Below are 13737 nucleotides of genomic sequence, written 5' to 3'. Positions count from 1 at the left end.
AATGTCCTGTACATATAGCAACATGTGAGAGTAATAACAAATCTCTGTCTCTCAGAACAGCAGCCAATAACAGCTTGACGCTCAATTTGTTCTGTGGAGTTTTCCACTTGACCCTGCACTTGCCTTATCTCCACCAATGGCAGTTTGTTGTTATGATTCAAAATCAGAAAGACCTCCAGAAGCTCCGTTGAAGCCCCCACCCCACTCCACCCACTCCACTGGACCTGAGCACTTGTTTTGCCTCTCTTTCATCTCTTCTCGCCTCCCGGGCTCAGCTGACCTCTGCGCTCTGACCACAACTCACCCCATATACATTCAAGCTCCTAATTAGACACTGAAAAAACCTCATCACATAAGGTTTGCACATACGTACACCCTGGATATACAAGGCTGTGAGACGTGAGTGGCTGAAAAAACGCTTGATCTAAAAACAGGGTTGTTTTGAGCCATGCTAAGACCTCCACTTTTGGTTCCTTATACATGTACATGGTGCTGGATAAGTGAGGTCACATGCATGTTCACATGTCCTGGTGTTTTCTTGAATGTGAGGGGAGATCAGGCTGAAGCTCAAGTTCAAGGCTGAGTTGGTTGGAGAAGTAAAAGAAAAAGAAAAAGAAACAGAAAACACAAAGAAACAAGTGACTAAATGAATGGTGCAGAGAAAAAATGTTGATACTGCTGACCATTTTAGAGAACTATCAATAATCTCTCAGTTTACAATATATCTGTCATTAAACTCGGATTTATTCTCACAATACATCTTACTTCTACACCCAGACAACTGTGAGAGTTCAGGCAAGAACATGCTTGCTGTGTGAACAAGCAGTATGTGTGTGTGTGTGTGTGTGTGCGTGTGTGTACGTGTGCAAAGTGGGGGTGAGACATGTCTCTTACAGATGTGAGAAAACGGCAACGTCTCTGAGACCGAGTGTGTCGACGGTCTGATTGGCCGAATAGAATTATTGAGTTAGTCTGAAGTGAGGATAATTTAATGAGCCAAGCTGAAGGGGAGCCGCACAACTGTGGGAACGCTAGCTTTCTGCAACCCCTCCTCACAAACAAAAGCCTGGAGTGCGTCTGCGTTTACAGCTCCTGCAAGGATGTACAGTCGGGTGAACTCTCTCTGCTCTCTCCCTCTCTCTCTCTCTTTCTCTCTCTCTTCATTTGCCGGGGTTGCCATGGCGACGGCGGAGGCTTGCTTCAGCAGGCCCATAATTTCTGGAGAGCCTGTCTGGATGTGACACTTCCCTTTCAGGCGGCCATTGTTTGATGCTGATTTACGTGTGTTTGTTGCACTTTACCACCACCTTTCTCCACACCTCCAGCCGGGCGGCAAAGTTTTAAAGGATCAATGCATCACATACCTGAGTAAAGCAGCATGCTGAAGTTTTGTTTGCTGACGTGCGTCATTAAATGGTTCCATGTCCACATTATTTCAAGAAAAGCATCAACAAACTTGTCATCATGACTCTACCTATATGATCTTTTTCCTTCCTGAGGCACAGCTTTTGGCTTTTCTTTCCTTCTCTGCTTGAAACAGTGCTTATTTTTCCAACCAGGCCATCCCTCTTCCCTCCTCATGGGCGTTTCTACAACACAGAGGAGTCCAATCACAGGCCGGCCCTTTTCCTCATCTCTTTGTGGTCAGCCTGTTAAGGACTTTTTGTGTTCACGTTTTTTTTTTTTTCTCTTTTCACTTTTTTCCCTGCCACCCCTCATTCAGCCACTTGAGCCTAGAGCAGATGGAAAGATTGTAGTGGGGGGAAAGTAAGTAAGCAAGCAGCAGACAGAGAGAGAGAGGGAGAGAGAGAGAGAGAGAACTGGAAGAAGCCATGCAGAGAGTGGAGCAGACCAGCAACGATGCTTGATGAACTGAACCACTGACCACCACAAAGATTTTCTTCCACTTTGACTGAGCCCAAGGGAGACAAAGAAATCAGACAGGACAGCCCTGAGGGGAGACGTCAACGCATCAACCCAGCTCACGGGGGCCAAACTAGCCCAGGACGTGAAAAGAGAGTGAGAAAGAGCTTGAGACAAGTAGAAAGAGGGGGGAGATCTACAGATGAGAGTTAAAGCAAAGGGGCAGAAGGAGATGCTCAGAGGGACTAGACAGTGAAGCGAAAAAGTGAAACAAGTATCAGGATTGCTGCAGGTGTGTCCACAAAGCCTGCTCAAAGAGAGGGCCACAGCAAAGTCCCCTCAACACAAGCTGTTGCCAGTGAAACAGGAGAGACAAAGAGTGAAGTCAGACAGAAGCAGAGAGGCAGCAGAACTAGACGAGGATGGCCAACTCAGGTCTCCAGTTGTTGGGTTATTTCCTGGCGTTGGGCGGCTGGATCGGCATCATTTCCACCACAGCCTTACCCCAGTGGAAGCAGTCATCGTACGCCGGCGATGCCATCATCACAGCTGTGGGTCTGTACGAGGGGCTGTGGATGAGCTGCGCCTCGCAGAGTACGGGACAGGTGCAGTGCAAGATCTTTGACTCCATGCTCTCGCTGGACAGTAAGTACAACGTTTGAGTTTGGTCGAACAACACCTGGCTCTCTAACTTGTACTCTCTTTTCTCACTCAAACTATCTGGTGCAACTTCTTTTCAAAGGATTATGTGCTCATTATAGGAATTCTGTGAATTGATGATTATTATCATATTTCAAACATCATATAATAAGGAAAATACGCTAAATCCACAGTGGATTGAATGCCTTATGGGGAAGCTGTGCTGTGACTGTAACTGTGATTAAGTGATATTCACCGGCTAATTTGTCAGATGATGAAAAAACACAATTAAAATTCAAGTAAGCCAATAATCCTCTTTTAATGCATCGCTAAGGAAGGTTCCTCTAATTCTTTTAATCGCACTTCTTTTTTTTTTTTTAAACACTTTTTTCTTTTCGGCTGCCTTCCTTTAATTTTCTTTAATATTAGAATTTTTGATAAGAAAGTCGTGTCAGTTTTCATCAGCTGCTTTCACTTTAGTCTTCCCAAGTTCTCCTAAGAAGAATCTACAGTGTTGTATGTGTATTGTAGCCGGTCCGATCATCTGGCCGCACATATGAAACAGGGGGAAAACAACTCCTGGAGCCCCCCTCCATGTGGGACGTTATTGAATTCAGTAGTTGTAAATCTCACTTCAAATGCTGCTGTTCACGTCTTTAATGAAGTTCAGTTCTTTCTTAAAAGTGTAAAGCATCATGAAATGTAGTGTGTGAGGAGTGGGAGGGGGTCAGGAATGTGGGGTTCAGACATAAATTAGCTCAGAATATGAGCCCCTTGTCATCTCCAATCTGTAAGCAGGACCTAGTGACTCATAATTAATGGCTCCCAGATTAAATGAATCCATCCATCTACTGCCTGCTTAAATCATCCTTTTATTCCTTCATTAGTGATTCTAATGAAAGGCTACGGGGGGTGGGCTCGGTCAGAAGCCATTTTCACTAAACAACCGAACATGTCAGTTTGTGTGTTTTTCTCTGCGGTTTGGGGCCGATGTGCCCATGGATCCTGCTGTTGCACACTTGCTGTCCTTGGACAAACAAATGAGGCACATTGCAAACATTTTGGTGTCTTGGTGAGTCATTATATCAAAACATTTTCTGTGGCGTCCTGTGTGCCAGTGAGGAGGGGTGGTGGTGGGGTGGGGGGCCCGAGCTGATCTCCCATCTCCTTTGGTTCGTTGCAGCGACAAGAACAGCGTATTGTCCTTGCGGATGAATAGGGGCTGTTAGGAGAAGAAAAGGGCAGTGTTGAGCCAAACACCAGAGATATTCCCAGAATGTGCTCTGTCTTCCCCACACGCGCACATTGTTCCATTTGTCCATTAACACACCCAGTGAGTGCAGATTCAGACTGAAGACGAACCTGGGCAGAGGGTTAAGTACACGCTCCTCTGAAACAACACTGAAACGAAGAGTCGCAGGCTCAGTGGAGCATTCTTGATCATTCACAGGTTTATTCAGGCGTTTCCCCAGACAGATTATGAAATGGAGCAGATCAGTATTCGGTCATGTGTCTGGGGGTCCGAGAAGGCACTGCAAGACTGAATCCTGATTAAACACCCCCGTGGTTTTTAGTTTGATCCAGTAGTAAGACTGGTTTGAGTTGTGAGTGAACTCTTCCTCTCCGGCTACATTCGCAGTGGGAGCAGCATGTGATAGTGACTGTAATTGTTCACCAGACTGTGCTCCACTCTACTGATGCTGCCAAGCAGCCGTAGTGGGAAACTGCTGCAGGTTGGATGAGCTGAAAAAGGAGATGATGATGATGAGAATGATACATGGTCGAGAGGGTTGGCTGTGTGTGTATGGTAGTGCTGAAAGGACAGCTCTAGAAAAGCAGAAACATCAAAGCATGGCATTAAAAACACATTGATCCAGCCCTGCCAACGAGTTACACATTATAAATCACCTTATATTCATTTAAACAATGAAGACAATGGTTATAGTGCTTCTGAAAGACAACTTATGGGCTTTTTTCTGCTCCCTGAATACAACCTGATAAGGAAACAGCACTGTTAATGTGATGACACTACACCGATGTATCTGTAACTTTATACTCTTGATAGTTAATCTAACTCTCCATCAGTGGACAAGCATCAACATACTTACTCCATAGTCTTTCTTTACTCCCTTCTCTTGCCCAAGATCTGAAGCCCATTGGTTTCTACTCAAGATGTAAATATTACAGTATCACAATACTTCCATTACTTTTTTCACAACTAAGTAACTCTCTAAAATAGTTTCAAGTGAACACGAGCCACAGCCACTGATGGATACACATTCAGTGTGGTAGTGACTACTTCTGGCAGCAGGACAGTGTGTGTGTGTGGGACGAACGAACGAACAACGTGTTCATTAAATCTTTCCCTAACAGTTTTTGGACAACAGCGGATCTCTGGGGCACAGAGGATATATTAAGTTTGGGTACACGTATTAACTGATTCACTTTGTTCATGGAGTTTATTTATAAGAAAATATAGAAAATCACCTGGATTATCCTTTAAAACTGGAAAAGTATCTGTAATGGTCATGATGAGTGACCTACTGCTACTGTAAAGTTGCTGTTGTCCCATCCAAAGACATAAGGAGGTGTGGTGTGTATCTACTTACACAGGGAGCAGTAACGGCACATCCTCCCCTGTGTCTGATTTGTTAGCTTTAAGAGTTTGATCTCAACGAGTCACGGTAATTAGGACATCCCCCTTTAAAAGTGGAAATTAAGTAAGTAGAAATTGGTTAAGGTAAATTCAATTTTAGTTTCAGAGAACATCATGTGTGTGTGTTTGTACTGGTGAAACTGGATGGGAAAGAGGCTGGAGATGTTAAATGTATGGTTTTATAGTGGAGCTGTGAGTGGGCAAACAGATATTACGTACGAAAGTGTCACAAGTGATCTCACAATAGGACCTTACAGTGCCCACACACACAAAACAGCAAGCACACACACTCATTGAAAGCTTGTGGCTGGCACTGCCAACCTTGGCACTGGAAAGAGAGGGCCCAGTGGGAGAACCAGCCCACCTCCCCTCTTCTCTGCCTCCCTTTTAACCTCTCAGTCACACTAAAGTCCCTCAAATGTCCCCTTGGTTTGTCTCTGACAAAGACTGGTCAAAATAGTGTCATTTACCATGGGGGATCCTAAACCCCCCACACACATCTTCAGAGGAAAGAAGGAATGCTAAGACTGGATGAAAGAATAAGAAAAATCAAACCACCCTCTGTTGAAGACCATTCAGATACTCCATCAAAAGCAGCTCTGGAGCAATAAATCAGACTTCAAAGATTGTTCCATCCTCTTCCTCCTCATGAGTCCCCTCAGGTCAGCGTCTGAAATACTACATCACTGCTGCGCCTTGAATGATGGTGTGTGTGTGTTTCTGTCACAATGACAAATGATGACTTTAGGTTCCCACTCAGACTGTTGCTCAACAGGAAGGGGTTTTATTCTGTCAAACACACACAGTAAAGTTAGAAAAACAAAAATAGAAAAACTTTAAGGTCCACTTACTTGATTGTTGTAAAGGAAATATGAGGTGTGGTTGACAGCTTGAATAAAAAATCTGTTATTCTGCTAAAGCATGACGTTTCTTTTTTGGAATTGGACACAGAAGTGTGACGATAGACTAAAAATGCAATGAGTAGTTTAACAAAACTCTAATCAGGATGCAATTGAAAGCTCAGGAAGCAGTAAGTGGTCATTGAGTTAAGTCTAACAACTACTGTATTAACTCTTTTATTTGGCTAAACTCTCCTGTTCTGTTTCAATCTGAGCTCTTTAAATGTAAAACTTTATTCTTGATGTTGATCATCATTGGGTTTGGTTGAAAGCTCAGGTGAAAAAGAATCTAATAAGTCGACCATGAGTGAAGTTGCCACTCTAATTCTGCTTTAGTCTATTCCCTGCCTTTGTGTTGTGTGGGTTTGACTTCATTTGATTCCTGCCTGTCTCCTCTGGTGGATAAACACTGGCTTACATGTCAAGTCATTGTTATTTGAAGCTAATGTCTGTGACCTTGGCTGTTACACCTGTATGAAAACCTCTGTTGTGTTTACTTTAATCACCATATTTGTCAGCTCTGTCAGATAGCAGAATCAGGATGTTGGAATATGCAGTTTTTTTTTTTTTTCCCACTGCTGGGATTTCAACAATCCCCTCGCTTGTTGTAAATAAGACACACTCCATCAGTATTTTGACAGTATCATTAAGTGCTTAGCAGTTGCTTTCGTGCTAACACTTTTGTGTGTGGCTGTGTTTGAGGCAGTAATGTCTGATCGCTGTGGCGACAGCCCCATGAAAACAATCTTGCTTTGTGACAAAGCCACACTAATCCCACTGTGTGAACCATGTAAAGCAGGCCCTCCTACAGCAGCTGTGTGTGAGAAGGAGCTGTGTGTTTCATCTGTGCAGATATTGTGTACTCGTACATACATGTGTGCGCGTGTATGTGTAAATATGTGTAAATACGTTCCTCCCACTAAGTTATGTGTGTGCTGAGGCCTGTGTGGGCAGCAACATTAGGCAAAACTACAGAGGAAGGATCTGGAGAAGATCTCAAAGATCATTTAAGGTCTCTGGGCTTGGCCCCGAGAGTCACCTCTGAACATAAAAAAAGCTAGAGCGGTTCCCGCTCTGCAAAGTAGGACAGTGGTGGACACTCTGTAATGAGCTTCCTGTAAAAATACATGCGGTATCCCATCAATTCTTCATGGCTTGTGTAACGTCATTCCTCTGTAATTATCACTTTTATGTCTGAAATGAAATGTTGTGTTTGTTCCAAGTGATGGTCTGAAAGATTTAGTTTTCTCATCTCCTCAACACTTTGCTCCCTCTTTTTTTCTTGTCCTGTACTTCCACTTCTTCTATTGTGCCACTATCACTCCCCTCACTGTGTCCCCCTCTGCCCCCGCGCCTCCTTCTTTCTTCTTCATCTAGTCCACATTCAAACATGTAGGGCCCTCATGGTGGTGTCGGTACTGCTGGGCTTTATGGGCATCATCATCAGCGTGGTGGGCATGAAGTGCACAAAGGTCGGGGATAACAACCCAGCCACCAAGACTCGGATTGCTGTGACCGGTGGAGCTCTCTTCCTACTCGCAGGTGTGATTTCTGCAGTGTGCTGTGAATGTTTTGTTTGTTTTGCAGCTAAAATTACACTGCAGTATGTCCTGCAATTAGCGCATTTAGCAACAGAGATTTGGCATTTTTCTGGCCTGAATCTATCACCAGGAGTCTTCTGGGTAATTAGAGTCCCTGCTGTAAACAGGAAGTGGTCATTTCAGAGGCATTAGCCACTGATCTCAGACATAAACCATAACCACAGGGGGAGAGCATTAACTAAACAAGGATTCCCCAGTTTATGTGTATGCTGCTGTAGCTGCAGTGAACATTCATAGGCTTAATGTACACACACACACACAGTTCATTCAGCTGTATTCATCTTTCCTCCTTCCACAGGTCTATGTACGCTGGTGTCTGTGTCCTGGTATGCCACTCAGGTGTCCTATCAGTTCTTCAACCCAAATACACCACCCAACGCCAGGTATGTAGCTCACCTGATGCCAAACTGGCACATGCTGTCAGAAAGAAACCAACTAACTTCCCATGGAGTTGTCAAGCATGCAAGCCATGAGTGATGGACAAATGATGCATTCTCATGGGTATTTTGTGCCATTTAAATTCTGAAAGACCCGTATTACTGTCATCATTATTAAGGTTGGCTGAAAAAACAGTCCACTGTCTATTTGAGAAAAAACATCTAACTGTTGCCAATTGCCTGACGCAATCCAAAAAAACATCAAATTAATCACTTGAGGTTTTGTCTTTTAGCTATTATATTTGAATAGCTACTGTCATATGTATGATGTGGGACTGAGTTACTAATGGGAAAAGACACAAGTTTGATCTGTTACGCAATTAAAATCCGCAAAAATTCCATAAATGCATAGGCTAAGTTGCAAAAACAACAAAAAAACAATGATGATTTTAATATTTATGTCACAATTAAAAAGTTTCAGAATGAGTTATCTTGTATTCCTCCCGGTTGCTGCCAGATACTCCCAGTCTTCTTGTTCAATAACATCTTTCACCTCCTCAGCCCAGGTTCATCATTTCAGACAAGTCAGAGGTTTTGTGATATTTTTTGCACATGAAAATAAATATTGATACCAGAATGAATAATGTAGTTGCATCTGCTGTGAGGCCTGTGTTCGACAGTGACTAATGGTCAGTACCACAGACTTTGTTCCAAAAAACGCCGCTGGAAATGGCTGTTCAAACTTCATGTTGAACTAAAGCCAAAGAACACAAAACTGTCACTAGATGAGTAAACATCAGCATATGCATCATGAGGTTGTTGTTAAAGTTAGTTAACCCTCACCCTAAACGGATTAACATGTGGCATTTTTTCGCCGGTCTTGAGTTTATACCAAATGATTAAGTTGTTTTTATCCATGTCTTATCAGCTGCTTTGTGGGAACAATGTTGAAATGATTCTAGGCTATCTGGCCCTCTGTGATAGGCTTCATAAAATGTAGAAAAACACACTAATTACAGTTAATCATAATAAATCAGTGCAAACACTAACAACAGTAAACCTCTTCACATCCTCTCTTCTTCCCTTGCTTCCTGCGCAGGTATGAGTTTGGCTCGGCCCTGTTCGTGGGCTGGGCAGCGGCCAGTCTGACGGTACTGGGTGGCTCCTTGCTGTGCTGCTCCTGCTCCAAAGACGACATGCGAGGACAGCAATATTACCGCCAATCACAGCCTTCCACAGCCAGGGAGTACGTGTAAACCCCACCCCCTCCCAGCAGCCACCCAAACAGGACACACTTGGCACCACCACCTTTTACTCAGATTATGTCTGCTAAAACAAAACCAAAAAGACTATCATGCATGCAATCACGTCGCACCCCACTTATAGACACAGGGACTTATACATACCACATATTTATATGTGCCACAGGATGTATTTTATGGCTAAAACAAGTTATAAATTTAAATTTGTGGACGCACAACCTACATATTTAATGTCAATCATCCACTCTACTGATATAATGACAAGCTTGTGTTGTGAATGGAAGTCTGTGCTTTTATGTCATTATTTAACCACTTAAAATTATGTGGCTGATTAAATCTGACCCAAAATCACTAAATCATCCACTTTCTGAAAGACATAATGGTCACATACATGTGCATCTTGCTACAGCAGGTGAGTTGTAAAGCAAAAATAAAAACTGTATCATGGCAGAGAATGTTAGAGAGAAACACCAGTGCTGTAAAACACACTGATTAGCTTGTCCTATGCTTCCTGTTTGGAGCTGCATCTGTGTTTTTGCCTCCATATTGTGTTGTGTATTCACACTCCACTGGTGCATTTAGGTTGTGTGAAGGGTGTGTCCCAAACCTGTGCTGTGCAGATATGTAAAAGTTACAGAGCAGCTCCTCTGTCTTTCAGCTCACAGGCCACAATCAGAGAAGACACTGATTCTTGCTGCTCCGAAAAATACTACACAGTATGTGATCTCAGTAGTTCAAACCCTGATGAAGACAGCTAAAGTGTGATGAACCAAAATAAAGGGTGATAAAGAATCAGGTGTGTTAAGTGCTCTTTGTAATTAAGTCCTCAGATGGCCATTTTGTGACAGCTGTGCACCTTACTCACTTTAAAACAAGGTAAGCCTTGTTTTACACAGCGATCAGCCGGTGAGACACAAACTGAACTGCAACAGTGGAGATAAACTGTTAGTGAAAGGTGGCTGCTGAGGTTGTACTGAGTATGAATGCTATTGATGATCATTTCACCATTTTATTCAGCACTGAGAGAAAGTGGAGGTTCACTTTGACACATATCATCACCGCTCCGTTTACTAACATCATTACTCCACAATCATACGCTCATGTAATCTCTTGTGTAACCAATCTAATGTCTAAGATCTAAGATGTTTCATACACCTCTCATGTCTTAAAAATCTGACTGGGAATCATAAGCTAAGATGCTGTTTCACACGATGCTTTACAGTGAACCATGAAGCTGACATGATACTGGAAACACAGCAAATAAACACAAATCATATCATATTTAACTTCACTGCAGTCAACACTGCTTGGTTTATTACATATAATGACTCTATGGGGAAAAATGACAATAGACATCTGCAGCAGTTTTAAAGTCTGCCCCAGATAAGAGCCTGTAAAAGCCCGACAGCAGACCTAAATTGGCTCTTGAGTTCCCCCTTGATGCTCCTACATTGCTTTGCTCTCATTTGTGTTTCTAAAAGAGCTGGTCCATCACTGTTCCAGATAATAAAGCCATTAACTTTTCTTAGAATAGGTCCCAGTATCCCCATTTCCCGGACATACGGCCTCACTTCTTGGTAGACACTTGTTTGTCGAGTGCTCTATTATTGTCAGATTGGGGAGGGGGGCTTGTAGGTCTATAGGAAATTCCTTGTACCCTTTAGATAAAGGGAGATGTCAGGCGTCACTGGTATGTCAGTACCAGCTGTGTTTTGAATGGAGATTGTTCAACAACAAATGTGATAGAACTACCTATAAAGCTATGTCCAAAGATAAGAAACTTTAAAAAGAAGGGTTTGACATTTTGGGAATTACACTTATTCACACACTTCCCAACAGCTCTATTCATCTGTTAAAGGTTCTGTATTTTACACTTCTCCTGTGTTTTATTTTAAGTTTTAATATCCATAAGAAGATGTAAAAGAGAACCACAAATATCTAATAGTAGTTTGACATCTCCTCTATAGAAGAAGAGGAGGCTCTGAGCCTGTCCTCTGATTGGCTGACTGCTTTCTTTGCGATCCAATAACAGATTACAGTTAAACACTCAAATCAAATCCTGCAAGTGTGGGTGATAGATCTGCTTAATAATAAGAAAACTCTTAGAAAACTAGTTTCAAACAGTAGAGGACCTTCAATTATGAAGCTGCAGCTGTGGGATTGTTAGCTTAGCGTGGAAATAAGATTGGAAATGAGAAATAACATGCGTGGCTCTCTGTAAAGATGCCTAAACTAAACTGTGTCTCTCAAAAATATTCAAAGTAAAGATGGTGAACCAGCAGCTAACTTAAGCTCAGCCTGAGAAATCTTAACCTGTTGTTATCATCATTACTAATGGGCTACGTATTTAGTACATGTACGTTTTTTAAAGTGTAGATTAGAAGCCAGCTGACATGTAGCATCACCTCCCATGTTCCTTTTCACTGACTTTCACTCTTTTCCTCTAACACCCTTACAGTCAATCATCATCTCATTATCTTTCTAACACTTCATGTCTGCTGTGAGAATCTGAGAGGTCTTGATGTGTCTCTTATTTCCCCTTCTGTCCTCTAATCCTTGTTCTTCTCTGACTGTCTTCTTCTCTCCTCTGATTCAGGGCAGAGTTGTTGAGTGAAACTAGTTTCCCTGACTGATCAGCCCTCGCCTTTTTATTGAGGACTGTCCGCCTGTCCAACCACTGTCTCCCCCCCCCCTCCCGCCCCGTTACCTCTTAGACCCAAATTTGGACTTCTCTTAGCAGAACATTTCCCCCTTCCTCGGTACTACACCCGCACCTTATCAGTTATAATGGGAACTAAGATGCACTGTCTTCTCCCATTTTTTCCCTACCTTCTGAGCCTTTTCTGTAAATATGGACTCTGATCAGATCTTTTCCATAAGAAATGAGGTCTCCTCCTCCATTTCAGCCTGTAAACACTCTATTTCTCCTCCCACACACACCCCTCTGCCCCACTATCAGCTGAGAGTTAACAATTTGTGAAACACTTTGTGGTTTTGTTGCGCTGACTGATGACTTCACTTATATCCTGTGACCTCTGGGTGTTTTTGTAAATGTGTCTCTTTTGGGTTTATTTTGTTTCCTCTGTGACTGTACTCTGACTGAAACGTGTCTTTTTTCCCTTTTGAATTGCAGACCAAATGTTAAAAGTACCCCACCAGAGAAAAGGGAGCAGTACTTGTAGTTTGGGAGAGTCTTCTGGCCTTACCATGGTTTAGATTCTGTCAACAGACAAAACCCTCTCACTGAGCAACTCAAAACAGACAGACACCACTAGAGAGAATTAATGAACAGCAACCTTTCAAGTATATTGTGGCAACAGAAATTATGAAATTGTTTTGGTAAGATTAAATGAAACATTTGTTTCAGGGGGATTGAGAAAGAAAGAAAATCCTTGTCTTGTCTGTTTTGCTGACTTTGGGAGAGACAGTCATTCAGGGTATGTTTTCTATAACATGTTAAAATGCCCGGGTGTATATACCACCTGCTCTATTCTTTTTTGTTTTGTTTTGTTTTGTTTTGTTTTTCTGTTTTTTATTACATTTACATTTATAATATTTTACTACAGTGCCTTATAACACATGTTTGTTGTTCACTACATGGATTCTTCATAGTCTTGCGTCCCATCTGAGGGATGTGTCCATAGTTTCCTCTGCCAGCAGTTCTGTCTACCATTTTCTGAAAATGAATGTGAAGCTACAGTACCACTTAAGAAAAAACAGAGACATACGTACGATCTTCAACATAATGCCTTATGCACTGTTTGTAAGAAGCTGTGTGCCTGTCTCCTATAGTACCCTGGATTGAGGATATACCCAGTACATTCATTTTGTTTTGTTAAGTGCCAATATGATTTTGTGTGAATGACAGAGTCGTTGTACTTGTGACTCTAAAGGATGTACTGTACTGTGTGCTGTCTCCTGTACTAAGGAATGCCAGTGTTCAAATGCCCTTCTGATGCCTACATTTATTTACCATGCCATTCCTTTCTCTAATATTTACCTCCTCCATGTTGTGTATCATCTCATTTACAGTATACCCCTGTCTGTTTCTTTTAGAATAAAGTAAACAGCGAAATAAAAATGTTGTTGACTGTGAGTCAGTGCTTCATCAGTTGTTTCCTAACTTGTTTCTCTCCCTCCACTCCTTCTTCTTCCTCTCCGGCTCAAATACTTCTTTTGCACCCTGTTGTTCAATAATTGCAGATGTTGGAATTCCACTTCTGCTCCACTGGACTGTGGCACATTCTCAGAGGTGGACTCACAAAGTTAACTTGTTCACCACTGCTACCACACATTTGTTAACCCATGGGCATGGAATGAAGGGTGAGCTGGATGGACACAGTTATATGACCATCGCGTTGCCACTGGTGAAATTGTTTTGAGACCCCTAAAAGATTATCAAAGGGTCAGATTAGATTGTTTTTAAAAAATGTTTAAAGG

At 42.4% G+C, this 13737-nt stretch overlaps 1 protein-coding gene across 2 annotated transcripts; it reads left to right on the top strand.

Annotated features, from left to right (window-relative positions):
- Positions 1 to 1710: 1710 nt before the first annotated feature.
- cldn19 (claudin 19) lies at positions 1711 to 13378 on the top strand. Of its 2 annotated transcripts, none has more exons than XM_085776518.1 (5): positions 1711 to 2508; positions 7435 to 7599; positions 7957 to 8041; positions 9135 to 9281; positions 12431 to 13378. In XM_085776518.1, the coding sequence occupies exons 1-5, from the start codon at positions 2286 to 2288 to the stop codon at positions 12477 to 12479; spliced, it is 669 nt and encodes a 222-aa protein (XP_085632644.1). In that variant the 5' UTR covers positions 1711 to 2285; the 3' UTR covers positions 12480 to 13378. The 2 variants fall into 2 exon arrangements, with proteins under 2 accessions (XP_085632644.1, XP_085632646.1); XM_085776520.1 differs by having other exon boundaries at positions 1726 to 2508; positions 11894 to 13378.
- The last annotated feature ends 359 nt before the right edge of the window (positions 13379 to 13737 follow it).

Source organism: Trachurus japonicus, chromosome 5 (assembly GCF_045865225.1).
Source record: "Trachurus japonicus isolate A0001 chromosome 5, Traja_1.0".
Lineage (NCBI taxonomy): Eukaryota > Metazoa > Chordata > Actinopteri > Carangiformes > Carangidae > Trachurus > Trachurus japonicus.
Note: the sequence above shows the minus strand (reverse complement) of the source record. Positions and strands in the feature narration are given on the sequence as shown.

What these genes read in the sequence shown, in the direction of transcription:
- cldn19 (XM_085776518.1), top strand. Translation starts at nt 2,286, where the DNA reads ATGGCCAACTCAGGTCTCCAGTTGTTGGGTTATTTCCTGGCGTTGGGC. An exon ending in CTCCATGCTCTCGCTGGACA is followed by an intron (nt 2,509 to 7,434) that starts GTAAGTACAACG and finishes TTCTTCATCTAG; the next exon opens with TCCACATTCAAACATGTAGG. An exon ending in AGCTCTCTTCCTACTCGCAG is followed by an intron (nt 7,600 to 7,956) that starts GTGTGATTTCTG and finishes CTCCTTCCACAG; the next exon opens with GTCTATGTACGCTGGTGTCT.